Here is a 16,817-nt window from a genome sequence, read left to right on the forward strand (position 1 = left end):
ACAGAGCACTGGAGGATCAACAGCATTAACCTGTCAAATCTTGTCACTACTTTGTTATCCTAAGCAAAATTTGAGTTTACTTTTTTGAGAAAGAGAAAGTATTCAAAATTCAATGTACATTTTCACCTCTCCAAACTTCTGAGTGATTCTGATTAAATCAGGGAAGTCTTCAGGAGATTATTAGTACACAATCTTGTATCTGCTCCAGCACATAGCACACTGAAAAGTGGCTAATAAATACCATTACAAAAGCTGGAGTAAGAGTCTCCTCTACTGGACTGAGAAAATTAAAGCGGGGAGGGTGGTACTGCCAGGATACATGGCCAGGCACCTAGCCATCTGAGTATGCTTAGTCCTCACTGGGTGACACTCTAAAGTTTTCGTAGCTCCAAAACCTTGGGGGAGACAAAGAGAACTGATTGCTTATGAACTGCCATGTCTTTTAACTTCCTTTATGTAAGTAGGGGAAACTTATGCTACAAGAGGTAAAACTTACCTGTCAGTTTTAACCTATTAAACAGCAGTACCAAAAATTGTCCTTACTTTTGTAGAACTTCTTCTTGGCCACAGACTTTCAGGACATAGCTGCCAGTATCAACTTGATTCAAGTCATCATGTACCCAGCAAAGCGCTTGCATTATAATAATCTCAACAGTAGAACTTACTGAAAGAGAAGATTTAAATGTCAACCAAAGTTAGTTCTTTAGTTCTAAGCATTTATTTCCAGTTCACTGGATTGCAGATTGTACCACGTAAAGGCAGCCAATATTCACTTTCCCCAAGCAGACACCCATGAACCTGAAAACACTTAGCAGGACAAGGCAACAAAATACTTGGAGACAATTCATAAAAGTTACTGTCCCTGCTAATATTAACTGGTATTTGTTCGAGATAATCACAAGGCAAGCACTGTGGTAGACACCGACCAATTACATCAGACACACTCCGTGTACTAAACAGGGGGAGGGAGAAGAGCCATTTAATCCCCATTTTAAAGATGGGGAAACAGACACATAATTTAAACGACTTATCCAAAGCAGGCAAGTGGCAAAGCCAAGATTATAAACCAGACCTCCTGATGTCCAGTTCTGTGTTCTATCCATTATAAACTAAAATCCTCCCTGAGTCCTAATCCTATTCATAAGCAATTAATACTGGTAAATCAGCCTGGAAAAAATTAGAATAATCATCAAGTACCTATTATTCAGTTCTGGCACACTGGCTAATCATTTGGATTGATTCACTTTTGCTTCTTCCTTTTGGTGTTTCCAAGCATTCCAAAACCTATATTTCCAGTTTCATTTCAGACTGCTGCACACCAGGCTGACTTATGAACGGCTAATTTCTCCCAACTGTCTATCGCTTCGCCATATCATTTGAGGCTATGCTTCATGTGTCTTTAAAGTATTTCTTCTCACCACGCTGTTTACTTCAATTTCTTTTCACCATTGAGTACCTGGTTTGGGTATCCTATTCTCTTCCATTCGCCTCACAAATCCTGCCGGCAAAGGTGTGATACAGGTGGTCTGAATTCCAGGACCTCATCAACTGCAGTTCTACTACGCTACTTGGTGTTAAATACTGCATGTAAGTGGTAATGATGGGCCTGATGGAGAAGCTGAATATGGTTTCTGGAGCAGGGCAGAGTCTCCGAGCTATAAATAAGGACACTACAACTGACCTGAATATCTTCAGTGTTATCTGAATCTCGATGCCATGTTGGCACCACACACTGTCACTGAGCTTCCCAGCAGAGACTCAGGTTTTCTACCTCCTTGTTATCCTTGGATAATTTGCCAGTGTGCTAATCCAGTTAAAGAATTCAGTGACAGCATTCAGCACTGTGTCATTCATGCTGACCTTTGTTTATATGCAGAGGTTTTCCAGGTGCATACATAAACACACACACACACGCCTGATTTGAATGAGTTTTATTCTTGGAGTTGACATTCATTAAACTCTTGAAAGCTAAAAAAAAAAAAAAACCCAAACTCCAAGTAATGTAAGCATTGCTATCTTAAATCCTAAATTACATTTTCTAGAAATAACGCTTGTTGCATATTATCATTAGGTTTTAGTGTTCCCAAGAGAAAAGTTTACCATATAAGTAAATTTAGGATTGGGTGATTGAATTGGGTTTAAAATTTGAGTGTTGGAAAATAATGGCACTTCAACAGATTTCAGATCTATGACAAACAAGGCCTTTGAATATTTATGCTCCTTGTAGATAAGGATCATGTCGTCTATCTTTATTGTACTCTCCCAAGTGCTTAGTACAGCACAGTAAAGTAGCATGGACTAATGGATAAAGCCTGGGTCTGGGAGCCCGAAAACCTGGGTTCTAAATCCAGCTCCACCATTTGACTGCTTTGTGAGCTTGGGCAAGTCACTTCACTTCTCTGTGCTTCAAATCCCTCAACTGCAAAATGGGGATTCAATACCATTGTTGGGTAGGGACTGTCTCTATTTGTTGCCGAATTGTACTTTCCAAGCGCTTAGTACAGTGCTCTGCACACAGTAAGCACTCAATAAATATGACTGACTGAATGAATGAATACCTGTTCTCCTTCCTACAGTAGGGAGGGAGCCCTATGTGAGCCCTATGTACTGTATTGTAGGGAAACAGCATGGCTCAGTGTAAAGAGCCCGGGCTTAGGAGTCAGAGGTTGTGGGTTCCAATCCCGGTTCCTCCACTTGTCAGCTGTGTGACTTTGGGCAAGTCACTTAACTTCTCTGGGCCTCAGTTTCCTCATCTGTAATATGGGGATGAAGACTGTGAGCCCCACGTGGGACAACCTTGATTACCTTGTATCCTCCTCAGCGCTTAGAACAGTGCTTGGCACATAGTAAGTGCTTAACAAATACCAACATTATTATTATTATTATTATTATTATTGTTACTACTGTAGCCCCATGTGAGACAGTGACTGAATACAGCCTGATTAACTTACATCTACCCTAACCCAGGGCTCAAAACAGTGCTTGACACATACTAAGTGCTTAACAAATAACATAAAAAAGTACTCAACAAACAGTAGATATGCAATAAATACTACTGATTGATAATTGCAAAATTGCCATGGGAGAGGACTTTTTTTTTTAGGTCTTACGTATCTCCCTGAACAGTAATTACTAAGGATAGCAAGTCATTACACATATTTATACCAACAACTGTTGTAAAACTATTTGTGCAGTCTCAAAAAAATGAAAGTTCATTTTTAATTACATTTTTGGGGTTTTTATCTGATCTCCAGCTGCCTCTTCTTTTCTGAATAATGATTCTGTTACCATGAAATGATACGGACTAAGAGGGAAGTTCCATTTAAAAATTTCAGGACCCATGACTTTATAACATTATGTCTATTTAGAAACACAATCCATTATTAACTCTTAGAAGCCCAATCTGGAATATACCAATTTTAATCTTCTATTCCAGAAAGTTACCCCTTTTCCTTACAAGAGTTATCGACATAACTGAAACTCAACTTCTTTATAACCTTTTGGGAATGAGAAATTCTTCCCACCAAAAAAATTAAAGAAAAAAGTTCTAGAAACAAAGGTCAAGGATTAGTTTTTCTTATTTCTATATCTGGAAATGGATCAATGTACTAATAAGTCTACTTAGAATTATCTTTTAAAAGGACCTTAATTTATTAGGTCTTCCACTCCTTTCCATTAGTCTCAACCAGAAGAAACTTAGCTACATAAAAACAATTTTCTGAAAATGGGATCCCAATGATAGTATTGTCAGGTTTTTTTAAGAACACATTCAAATGTTCCTAGCCCTCAGCATTTTATTAAAGTACCGCTCTTCAAAAAGCTGTAGGTGTTAAGCCACATACCATCACATGTAAATGTTACCGGGAGTTGAAATCCTTCAATTTCTATGGACACTTTCACACTGGAATTCTCTCCACATATATTTCTTTGCAGCATTACCGGGCTTAGCACATAGCCTGGATTTGTGTGGCGATTGGAATAAGGAAAGGTGGTCCTCAATCTATAAACAAAAAGGATGTTATTTGACCAAGAAAAAATTAGGCATATTGGACATAAACTGCCGGTTGTGGGCAAGGATTATCTCTATTGCTGTACTGTACTTTCCAAACGCTTAGTACAGTGCTCTGCACACAGTAAGGGCCCAATAACTATGACTGAATGAAGAAATGTTTTTCAGGTGCTTCTGGGAATGCTGTGCGTTCACGCCTTCATTTCCATTTGTTCGGTTAATTTGAGGAATTTAAGAGCATTAACTTGAACTGCCCTTTTCCCACACAATACCAACATGTGCGAGAGTGAAAAGGAAGTGAAAATACAGAACTGACTGCATCTTCCACAGTATTATCAACATTTACTAAGCACTCAATAGCCACAGGAAAGGGTAGAGATTGGAGGCAGGGAAGTCAGTGAGCAGTGACCATTTGGATGGAGAGGAAAAGGTGGACCCTGGAAATGTGTGGATGAAATATCAACAGGATTTGGCAACACACTGAATATGGGTCTTGAAAGAGAGGGAGGAGTAAAGGATAAAAGCAAGGTTGTGGGAGGGTGATGCTATTGTCAGTTGTGGGGGAAATATTTACCTGGAGGAGAGGATTTGGAAAGGAACATGAGATCTGTTTTAGATATCATGAGCTGAGGTGACAGCAGGACATCCACTTAGAGGGAGAGGGTTAAGACCAATGAGATAAATCAGGGAGTCATCCATAGAGAGGGTGGTAGTTGAAGTCATGGGAGCGGACTAGTTCATTAAGATCATGAAGGTACAAATTTAGAAAAGGGAATCTAGAACAGAGTCTTGAGGTATATCCACAATTAGGGAGTGGGAGGCAGAGGAAGAGTCAGTGAAAGAAAAGAAGTGGCCAGAAAGGAATAAGAAAACAAGAAACAGGATAGAACTGTTAGAGAAACCAAGATTAGATAGTATTTCCAGGAGAAGTCAACAGTGAAGGTGGCCAAGAGGTCAAGGAGGATTAGGACAGAATACAGATTTGACAAAAAGGAAGTCATTGGTGAGCTCAGTGGGAGAAAGGACGTAGTGGAGCGAAGAGGGAGGAAACCAGTCGATAGCTGGTTAAGAAGGAAGCTGGAGGAGAGGAAGTGGGAGGCAGCAGAGTTAGGACTGGAGACTGAAGAAGGAAGACAGTCAATAGCTGAACAGAGCAGTGGGATCCAGAGATGGCTTTTTTTTAGGACAGGCAAGACTTAGGTCTGGTTGATTAGGAATTGTTGGGTGGAGATGGCAATGAGAGAGTGAGCAGTTGAAGACAGTGGTCGGGGTGGAAGAATGGGCCCAAGTGTTTTTATAAGGACAGAAGGGATGGATCAGAGGAACAGACAAATGGGGTAGGATTTGCAAGCAGGTTGGAGATCTGCTCTTGAGAAACAGGCAAGGAGGATGAGAGACAGATGTGAGGGTGTGAGGAACTTAGGGAGCTGAGGGGGAGACTTTGGGGAGCTAACCAATCAATCAATCAATCAATCAATCGTATCTATTGAGCGCTTACTGTGTGCAGAGCACTGTACTAAGCGCTTGGGAAGTACAAGTTGGCAACACATAGAGACAGTCCCTACCCAACAGTGGGCTCACAGTCTAAAAGGGGGAGACAGAGAACAAAACCAAACATACTAACAAAATAAAATAGAATAGATATGTACAGGTAAAATAAATAGAGTAATAAATATGTACAAACATATATACAGGTGCTGTGGGGAAGGGAAGGAGGTAAGATGGGGGGATGGAGATGGGGACAAAGCATATGGTAAGGCCATCAGTGGGGAGAGGTAGAGAGGTGGGGATGTGGGGACACTGGGGATTTAAGAGGGAGTTAGACAACTGAAATAATTGGTAACGGCAAGGGAGTTGATAAGAGCAAAGTACTGCTGCTAAAGTGGAAGAGGGAACAGAGTTATACAACATTACATTGAAATTGAAGTGGACAGAGTTGACCTGGCTTTTTTTTTTTTAAGTAGTATTTAAACCCTATATGCCAGGCACTGTTGTAAAGTGCGTGGGTAGACACAGGGTAATCAGGTTGGACACAGTCCACGTTCCACATGGGGCTCCCAGTATGAATCTCCACTTTACAGATGACGTAACTTGCCCAAGGCCACACGGCCGATTAGAACCCAGGTTCTTCTGACTGATAGGCCAGTGCTCTATCCACTAAGCTGTGCTGCTTCTCATGTAGACACTTCGCTTTCCACCAAGAGAGTTCCAGGGCACAGGAGCCAAGGAGGCATACTCTGAAGGTGATCCAGGGCTGGGGGTTAGTGGTGCAAAATCAACAGAAAGACAGTGGTGGAGGGAGCTGGTTTAGCAGAGAGGGTGGAATTGAGGGTGTGGATTTGGGTAGGGAGTCCAAGTGGGGTACAGTGGTTTAGAATACACGAAAGGGGTCTAGAGATCAAAGGTCACAGTTTTGCAGGAAGTGGGGGTGAGTGGGGGCATGTATTTAGTCAAGTTAATGCATATGGATGTGACTCCACTGAAGATCCTAGAGATGCCAATTTAAAATATTAGTAGTTCTTTGTAAGAAAAGGGGAGAAGGAAAAGCATAGCCCTGAAAAGCTGTGAAGGTAATAAATATACACCAGTTGTGGAATATTTCTGAAGCTCTGGAAACTCACACCCAACACTATATAGTGTGCACATTTCCTACAATCAGTGAATAAATAGTACTTATTGAGTACCGACTGTGTGCAGAGCACTGTACTAAGTGCTTGGGAGAGAACATTAGAAACAAGAAACAACCCCTGCTCTCAAGGAGTTTTTAATCTAATGAGAAAGATAGGCAAACAAAAATTATGAGCAAGTAGTGAGAAGAGGAGAAAAACAATATACCACCACAGATAGTAGTGAGACTATGCCAGGATGACATAAATGAGTAAGTAATTGAATATACACATATGCTGAGTTTGGATATGAATACACAAGTGCTTAAATTGACTGCTGGATTTACACCACTTGGGGCACTGGGAAATAATTGGGAATGGATTCCTGGAGGAGATGGGATTTTAGAAGGGCTTGGAAGATGGGGAAGAATTTAAGGGGAGAGAGGAGAGTTGGTGAGGTGAACAGAGTGAGCGAAGGGTCAGACGTGAGAGGCTAAAGAGCAAGGTAGGTAAGACACTGAGGTAGGAAGGAATGAAAAACAAGAGCAACAGAGTAGCAGGCTAAGAGAGGCAATATTTAAGCTAGAAAATGTTGGTGGAGAGGCCTTTAAGTCAATGGAAACTAGTTTCTATGCCATTCCCATGCTTCCACTGAAAACACACAGTTTAAATGTAAATGCTTTGTTAAGCCAGATATGAATCACTAAAAAGAAAATTCCTTACTTGGTAATGGTTTGACAAAAAGCTGCCACCTCTTCATTCTGAATTTCAATTTCTTGTAAAAAAGAACTTCCCAACGGCAAGCTACTGGTCCCACAGTCTTTCTGTAATTTATAAGAGAGCATTTAAAACGTGGCTGTAAATTTCCCCAAATACCACACAACAACAATCGTAAATTTTACCAGATATTAACTCCTCTGAAGCAATTTTGCTGAGAGAAATGCAGAGGACTCTTTCTGTGGTAAAAGAAGTGTTAAAAAATCACAAAAGTAGAATCTCAAATGCATATTACTTACTCTATGGTTTAATAACTGCACTAATATCAATTAAGCATAAGGGACTAAATTTTTTTTTCTGGAAGTCGGAGAAGAAGCCCAATGAGCATCTTGTACAATGCTCTGAACGTAGTTGACAGCAGTCAATATCACTGATGGCCTTTGCGTTAGTTGGAATGCAGGATATTGCCCAAAATGATATTCACTACCAAAACACAACATGCGCTGCCAGCTACTTAATCCCCTTCCATACAATAACAGTTCATCTTCAACTGTTCCATCCTCCAGTGCTTCCTAGAAGCAGCGTGGCATAGTGGAAAGAGCACTTGTTCGCTGTGTGACCCTGGGCAAGCCACTTAACTTCTCTGGCCTCAGTTACCTCATCTGGGGATTAAAACTGTGAGCCCCAAGTGGGACAACCTGATTACCTTGTATCTACCCCAGCACTTAGAACAGTGCTTGGCACATAGTAAGCGCTTAACAAATACTATAATTATCATTATCACTGTTACACCTGGCTCCACAATTTGTCAGTGTCAACTGGGGCAAGTCACGTAACTTCTAGTCTCCTCGGTTTCCTCCTCCATATAAAGGGGTTTTCTCCTCCGTAAAAAGGGACCTGTTCTTTGACCCCTTCAAGTGTAAGCAGACAGGGGCGGTCTGCTTACATTGTACCTACCCCTGCATTCAATAAAATGACTGGCACCCAGAAAGTGCATAATACTACAATTATTATTCTGGAGCAAATTTTTTTTTAAATTAGTACCTTCAGATCACTCACAATGAGTCACATAATACACTCTGAAAAGCATTATGATTATTTTGAAAAAAGCCACTCCCAAGAAATCCTTATGGTTCTGGCAATTTCAAACACAATCTAGATTTCAAAAAAGAAAGCATCACAGATTACTTTTTTAGAGAATTTAACATAACTGCATTACTGTGTTCTTCCACGTAATTAATTTAAAAAAGTGGAGAGATTTAATGTATCCTTCGGGTGCAGAGAACATAAACAGTACTAATTGACATTTCTTTACATGAATACTCACTTGCACACATAACCATACTATCTCCAAGTGTCAATGTCTTCTTAGATTGCAAACTCCTAGACCCTATTTAACTTACTTGGTACTGCCCTCATTACAGCACTACTTGCAAATGCACATTTTGATTAAATGCTTTTGACAGTGACTGCTCATCCAAACACTCAACCAACTTTTTCCCTAGTAGTTATCCCCTCCCCTCCTAACCCCAGCTTACACTCATCGTTCCTCTCAAGCCGATCTATTCACCTCACCTCATTCTTGTCTCTCCCATCAACAACCTCTTCTTCCAGCCTCACCTAGGCCTAGAACTTCCTCCCCTTCATATCAGACAGACCACAGATTTCTTTTGAAATCACATCTCTTCCAGACCTTTCCTGATTGAGTTTTAAATCTCCCCTGCTTCCTTCCCCAGTTACTGCCTGCTGAGTGCTTACATGGCACAGTTCTGATCCACTCATAATTTTCTATAGCTTTTTTGTATATATTTTATATTGTATATATTTTACAAATCCTAGTACTTAAGCACTAACTCCTTTACCCTGTTCCTTCTTCCTCTTATCTGTAGTTTATTTTAGTGTCAGTCTCCCCCACTACCTGGTAGATGGTAAGTGCTCAAATGCTAGTCATTCATTCAATCGTATTTATTGAGCACTTATTGTGTGCTGAACATTGAATTAAGTGATTGGGAGAGTACAATAACAACAGGCAGGCACATTTCCTGCCCACAACGAGCTTACGTCTAGAGAGGGCGACAGACATTAATATGAATAAATAAATTACAGATGTGTACATAAGTGCTGTGGGCTGGGAGGGGGGATGAATAAAGGGAACAGATCAGGGAGGGGTATAAGGGAATAGGAGAAGAAGAAAGGAGGGCTCAGGAACGTCTTCTTTGAGGAGAAGTGCCTTCAATATGACTTTGAAGAGGGGGAGAGTAATTGTCTGGGTGCTCTGAGGAGGGAGGGTACTCCAGGCCAGAGGCAGGATGTGGGCGAGGGGTCGCTGCACTACAGTGACAACTGAGAAATTGTGAAACTGAGACAATTGCTCAATTGAGAATCCATTCATTTAAATAAAACAGGCTGTAATCTCCTAAAACAGTGACCCAACTAACTTCTGGGAAATAAAATTTTTCCCAACTATTATTATGAAAACTCGACCTGACCTATTTATATCCTTTCTAGTTGTCATACTTGCACACACACTATCGCAACTAAAGTCACCGATTTAAGTTATTCATTTGTCAGAGTGTTCTGTTTTTTTAGTACTATATACCCTTTCCTGGTTTAGGTCACAAAATAATTCATCCAAAGAATCTGGAAGAACATTAACAAAACAAAAGCACTACAAAGAAACAGGAAGCAAGCCTGCAGAGGAGGAAAAAGCACAAAGCACTTGAACTGAGCTTTACCATCATGCAAAACCTTAGCCAGGAAATTACCCCTTAAGTTCTTCACAGATGCTTGAAAAGAGGTGAAGACCAGGCATTACAACGAACAATGTGAACCACTCGAAAAAATGAAAATAAAAAGATCCTTCCCCCCAAAAATTAAGAACCTAAGTACTTAGGATACATTTCCCAAATTAATCTAAAGAGGACTTTGCTAAAGTTTTCTCTTTGTTACATGGATTACTGGTCTCTACTTGCTTTTACGGTATCACATGCAGGTTTGACGCTACCCATCTGAAAAGTCAAAAACCTCATCCCTCTCACAGCTTGTGATTTTTCTAATCCCTCCTACTTCTAGACCACAAACTTGTCTCTGTACTGTAAAATGACTGTGGGCAGGGAATGTGTCTATCAATTCTGTTGTATTGTACTCTCCCAAATGTTTAGTACAGTGCTCTGCACACAGGAAGTGTTCAATAAATACAAATGACTGATTCTTGCTGGTTAAAACATTTAATTCAAATGGAAAAAAAAATCTAGTTCTACATTCATCATCTTGAGAGCTTACTATGTGTGAAAAACTGGACTAGTTCTTAGGCAGAACTAACTGATCAATACCTAACAGAAAAAACAATAAGGCACAAAAATGCAATAGATAAGAGACCATGAAAATAGATTTATTTTTTAAAAGACCCACCTCTCAGATAAGTAAATCAATAACAAACGAGAAACCAGATAAATATAAAGGCACTGCACTTCCCAGTAATGGACTGCAAACTCATCAAGGGCAGGGATCATGACACGGTTCTTCTGGATGCTTTCCCAAGAACAAGTTCCATACATAGCAGTGACTAAAGTACTGCTGATGCTGACTTTAAGATAATACGAGTCCTGAGGTTACTAGGGAAAAACAGAATGATCAGGATGGTGGGGAAGGAGGAGGCGGCGTTCCGTAAGAAGGGCTGTGAAGGAAAGGAGGGAAGCTGAACAGGAATGGGTACCCTGGTAAGATTAACATTGGCCACACATTTTCAAATAATCACCAAATGAGGAAAAGAAGGTAAAGCTTGAACTTGTAAGAGTGCAGAGTGACAGGGCATATTTGCACTAAAATCAAGCTAAGACAAGACATGTACTCTTCTAGCCATTTGAAGAGTGCTTTTGAACATTAGCCAGTTTACACCAGGCAGATTACCAGAGTATGCAGTTATGATCAAACAAGGCCAAACATGTTACTTATGCACCTGGTGTGAATAAAAGCTATTTCAGGGCTACTGTTATACTTTTAAAACGAAAATATCACTAGAAAAATCAGAGGAGTCATTACCTCGAGCACAAATATTTTAACTGGAAACTGAAACTGCTAACTACAAAGTGGTTAAAACTTCCATGCACCATCCAGGAGGAGAATAGTTTTCAAAAACTAAAAATAGGTTATTGAACATGGACTCCACTTCTGGATTTAAAGTAAAATTCCTTGTTTGTCCTGAAGAATAAAAGAAAATGGATGCCAGCTGGGACAGAATGTACTCTGGGAGAGTCCAGCCTGTCACTGCTCAGGACAGACTCCCCAGAGACTGCCTCCACTTTTTATCTGGGATATGGCTGGGAAGCGGGTGGTTTTTGATTTTCATTTGTAAAAAGATGTTTTGTCTCTTACTGAGACTGTTAGGTTTCTAGGGGCAAAGACTAGGTCTGCTAAAGAGAGCCAGAGACAAAAAAAGGGGTGGGGAGGTAGTGAAAGGGGCATTTTCCACATCCCCCATGTCCGCATTTGGAATAATGCTCAAAGCCTAGCAGCTACAGCTGGAAGGCACCACGGTGGCAAAGACATGGTTATTAAATAAGTGTGGTATTTGTTAAGTGCCAAGCACTGTACTAAGCACTGGGTAGATCCAAGAAAAGCAGGTTGGATAATTGTACTTTCCAAGTGCTTAGTACAGTGCTCTGCACACAGTAAGTACTCAATAAACGTGATTGAATGAATGTAGTCCCGGCCTCGCCTGGAACAGGCAGCCCCATTAGGAGGACACTGTAGTAGGGGAGGATGTCTCTGTTCAGTGGATGGCCGGGCTTCCTCTTTCAGGGAACGCGCACAGAGAAGCAGTGTGGCTTAGTGGAAAGAGCATGGGCTTGGGAGTCATAGGTCATGGGTTCTAATCCCGGCTCCGTCACCTATCAGCTGTATGATTTTGGGCAAGTTACTTCACTTCTCTGGGCCTCAGTTATCTCATCTGTAAAATGGGGATTAAGATTGTGAGCCCCGCATGGGACAACATGATTTCTTTCTATCTTACTATGTGCTTGGCACATAGTAAGCGTTTTACAAATACCATCATCATCACTCCCACACCACCACTGCTTCTTCTGACTAGAGTGCTCACTTCACAGCTTCTAAAAGTGGTGGAACTCAAATTTTAGGGGTGGGGGGGCACAAAGATAATCATTCCAGCCTCTGTATCACTCAAGCCAGCTGTGTTTGGTAAATCTAAATTTATAAAACTTTCTTAAATCTCAATTTTATAAACTGCACTCCCTTTTACTTCTCTCTCTCTCTCTCTCTCTCTCTTATTTACCTGGCTTAAGCACTTCTCTTTCCCTCCTTTTAAGTAGTTTAACTGAGTTAAATAGCATGATAGTTTATTTTAATTCAGAATTAAATGATATCTACTTAGCTTAGCTAAAGGTATCTCAATCTGTTAGGCCCGACGCTAGTAAGATCAAAATCTATGGTGCTAACTGGGATATGGCAGTATATATAATAACATATATATGAAGTTTTAATAATGACTAAAATATTTCCACTATATATAAATTTCCATTTAAATACCTATTTTTTCCAAAAATACTTTTACAAGCATAATCTACTCAATTCTTCCCACTTCTCTGAGATGAAAAGCTAGTACTAATCTATACCTTAGATTCCTTGCCTGTAAAATAAGTAGTGACAGATAGCTCATCAGATAGAGAGGGCAAATTAGGTCTCACCCTCTCTAATTTCAATACTATGTTTTGAACATGGAGACCTAGGCGGTTTCTGTTTGAAAACCAAATAAAGAAGTTGGCTGCCATTAACTTTAAAGAAATCCACAGATCAGAGACATTTAGGGAAACCCTGGATCTAAATTCTAAAACAGGAAAAGAATGCTTGTTGGCATGTAAATTTCAGAATGCATCAAAATGCCCACATAAGAATAGGAGGCAATGGTTTCCACAGCCCATGAAAGCCTACCATAAATTTAATGATAAAAGTGAGAACTAGAAAGTTTCCTTCCCTTAAGCCCTCTTACTAGAATCATTCCTGCTAAAATTTGGGACAGAAGGACAAAGGAACATAGTTATCATAATGCATTGACGTGGTTGTAACTGCATCACAGCTTTGTCAAGAGACAATGCTGATGACATCAGCTCTTCCTTTGCACTGCACAGGGAACCAACTGCTATTGCTTACTAGTAAATTATTTTAAGAAGGGTAAATTGGCTCCCCATGAGGAACTCACACATACTGGTAAATGTCAGATAAATGTCTAAGAAATGTCAGAGAAACAAGTACAACAGTTCACTTCCATTTTTGCTTTATAAAGCTTTGAAATAAGCTTTATTGCCTTCTATTACCTTCTTAAATTTCACCCTATGTGACAGAAGCCTTATATTTCAATTGTTTTCAAACTATGCTCCCCCTAGTCCTTTTTTGCCCTTTGAAATCACTGTCGACAAAATTTTGGGGTAACCTGGGGTTTGTAGTAGAAGCAGAATAAATACATTAAGGGAAGAATCTATATTTGTAAAAGAAAAAGACATAAAAGAGGGAAACAGAACCTTCTTTGACACATGGGTGCCAATTTTTGATTTTTTTCAGTATTTATAACAACAAATAACACCACATTGCTTTTAAAGTAATAAATGAACTCTACCTGAGATGTTTGGCCCTGGACTTTGGTGAGCTGAGTTGATCGGATATTTAAAGACTGGCTTCTTGTCACGGTTGCCCCAGAACATGATTTGCCATTCACTTTTCTTTCAGGATGACAACTTGCTGGTGATCTCTCTTCAAGCAGCACAGCATCCCAGGGATCCTTTGCTGTCACAACAGGAGTAATCTTCTCCTTTTCCTCAACGTCCAAAACTTCTACATTGTCCACTTTTGGTTTACTTAAAGGATCCAGATCCAGCCAGTCAAATTTGCTAATATCGCTGGTCTTTGGAGGCATCTGTAGACTGGAAACTGGGGCTTTTGAACTCGGTATCTCCAAATCAGTGCTTGCTTTTCCATTTTTCAAGAATTCTTTAGTACTGGCTATTTTGTCGAACAGCTTTGCCATTTCAGGGCTGACTGCTGGGCGGTAGACGGGTAAGCTTCCTTGTGGAAGAAAAGGTGTTGTAGGTGTCAACGGATATGAAATGTATGGGGATTGTCCTGGAAGACTTAAATAAATAGGCTCTGTAGACTGAAAAGTGGACAGGCTGGGACTGAAGCCATTTTGGAATGCACCAGCCCGTTTACCGAAAGCTGGTGGATAAATAGAAGGTAAAGTGCAAGGGGACGGCCCGGGGAATCCAGGGGGCCATTGTGCCCTCTGAATAGTAGGTTGAAGACAAAACTGTGCTGAAAATGAAGGGCTCAGAACTGGAGTGACTGGAAACGCAGATGCTTTACTAGATTCAAAACTGTCATCGAGCAGTAACTTCTCCAGTTCGGCATGGGAGAGTTTCTCGATATCGATGTCTGCTGCCCTTTTCTTGGTCTCGGATTCAGGAAACACCATGAGATCATGTTCCTCTTGGCTCTGAACTTGTGCTTTTTGCCTGGTGCTGCCTAACAATCCCACACCTCTTTGATTATCAACCACTCTTTTGTCCTTTTGCAGTTTTGCTAGGGCCTCAGCTTCCATCTGTAATGCCTCTGCTTTGTCCACATCTTTTGTTCTTGTTAACCCCAAAGGTGATGATGAACGCTGTTTCAACCCATTGCTATTGGATATCTGGGCCATGCTGTAAAAGCAGATGTCCATTTAAAAGATTACGCCCACCTTCTCCTAAACAGGTTTGTCTAGGGTTTCCGAGGAAGAAACTCGGTACACCTGTACAGAGAGAAAAATAATTTAAAACTATTAGATTTTTCAAAGTCCCTTAACTTATTTTTTCACATTAAGTTAAGAACTAAAGGGAAGGGTTTGAGTCTGTGGACCAAATTAACCTATCACATTCTGCCATTACCTCAAGACCAAGCCACAGTTAATACTTTAGGCTGGAAACCCATTGCGGGGAGGGAACATGGCTATCCATGTCTGTTATATTGTACTCTCCCAAGCACTTAATACAGTGTTCTGAACACAGTAAGCTCTCAATAAATACCATTGATGGACTCATACACTAGGTGAACCCAGTACCATCCTCTTGTGTTGAATATGCAAATGACAGATTAACCAGAAAAACCTTTCCTGGAAAAACTCTAAAACTGAGTTGTTAGGTCAACAGACTTTTCAGCAGGACTCAGCTGGCTTTATGCTAATATTGTAAATTGAAATGGCTTTCTTTTTTGATACTCATCAATTCATACAGAAGGTAACAACAAAAATAGCATCTATTATACAACAAAAAACTGAATTGTTTTTGCTTTATCATACCTCTAAATATCAAGCAACTATATTTTCCAAGAGATATTAAAAAGCTTAATGTAATTCACACTAGCCTAACAGAGCAAAAATTGTGTAAGAACTATGTGATAGACTTGAATATTTATGGACCAGGAAAAAAAAAATCAGACGTATTTTGACCATCTGTGGATTAAAGCAATAATCAGCCCCATAGCACTTACGCATACATCTGTAATTTACTTTTTATATTAATATCTGTTTCCATCCCCTATTCTTGTCTTGGGAGTCCCACTCCACTATTACAATAGGTGGCTTCAAAATAATTCTTAGGATACAGCCAGAATACAAAGAAGCATTGTGGCCTAGTAGAAAGTACCATGGGCCTGGGGCCAGAGAACCTCCGTTCTAATTCCAGCCCCACCACTTTGCTGTATGAATTTTGGCCAGTCACTTAACTTCTCTGTGACTCAGTGACTGTATCTATAAAATGCGAAGTAAGACCGTGAGCCCCAGGCGGGACATGGACTTTGTTCAACCTGATGAGTTTGTGTCTACCCTGGTGCATAGTACAGTTCCTAGCATATAGAAAGCGATTAAATACCATTAAAAAAAAAAGAATTGAGACATAAGGGAAGGAAGGTTGCCAGCTAGACATTTGCACAGTAGAATTCTGCATGGGCTAAACTTAGACTGTAGGTCCCATGGGACTTGAAGCCTCAGAACAGTCTGGCTGGCAGAAGGCTGAACCTGGTTAGGCTTAGGTCACATTTGGGCAGCTCCTATTCAGGGAAGAGAAGCAGCATGACCTAGTGGATAAAGCCCGGGCTGGGAGTCAGAAGGACCCAGATTCTAATCCCAGCTCTACTGCTTGTCTGCTGTGTGACCTTGGGCAAATCACTTCACTTCTCTGTGCCTCAGTTACCTCATCTGTAAAATGGGGATTAAGACTGTGAGCCTCACGTGGGATGGGGACCGTGTCCAACCCAATTTGCTTTTATCCACCGCAGTGCTTAGAACAGTGTACCAAAGCTATTATTATTATAAGAGATGAATGGTGCTGCAGTGCCACTAAGAATAAAAGGAAAATGGGCTGGGACTCACACCCACACCCTGTTGTCCTTATATACATATCTTCATACTCAATTGCTTCCTCTTTTCTGGAATATATTTTTGT

General features: G+C 40.5%; 1 protein-coding gene across 2 annotated transcripts in view; it reads right to left on the bottom strand.

Annotated features, from left to right (window-relative positions):
- Positions 1-16,817, bottom strand: part of PIK3C2A (phosphatidylinositol-4-phosphate 3-kinase catalytic subunit type 2 alpha) — an 82,245-nt gene that overhangs the window by 41,707 nt on the left and 23,721 nt on the right. For both annotated transcript variants that reach the window (XM_038764006.1, XM_038764005.1), the window contains exons 2-5: positions 13,961-15,127; positions 7,339-7,439; positions 3,843-4,000; positions 544-664 (exon numbers count right to left, since the gene is read on the bottom strand). In XM_038764006.1, the coding sequence (XP_038619934.1) occupies positions 544-664; positions 3,843-4,000; positions 7,339-7,439; positions 13,961-15,058 (1,478 nt within the window). In that variant the 5' untranslated portion in view covers positions 15,059-15,127. The remainder of the gene's footprint in view (positions 1-543; positions 665-3,842; positions 4,001-7,338; positions 7,440-13,960; positions 15,128-16,817) is intronic.

The sequence above is a fragment of the Tachyglossus aculeatus genome, chromosome 22, assembly GCF_015852505.1.
Source record: "Tachyglossus aculeatus isolate mTacAcu1 chromosome 22, mTacAcu1.pri, whole genome shotgun sequence".
In the NCBI taxonomy this organism is placed as follows: Eukaryota; Metazoa; Chordata; class Mammalia; order Monotremata; family Tachyglossidae; genus Tachyglossus; species Tachyglossus aculeatus.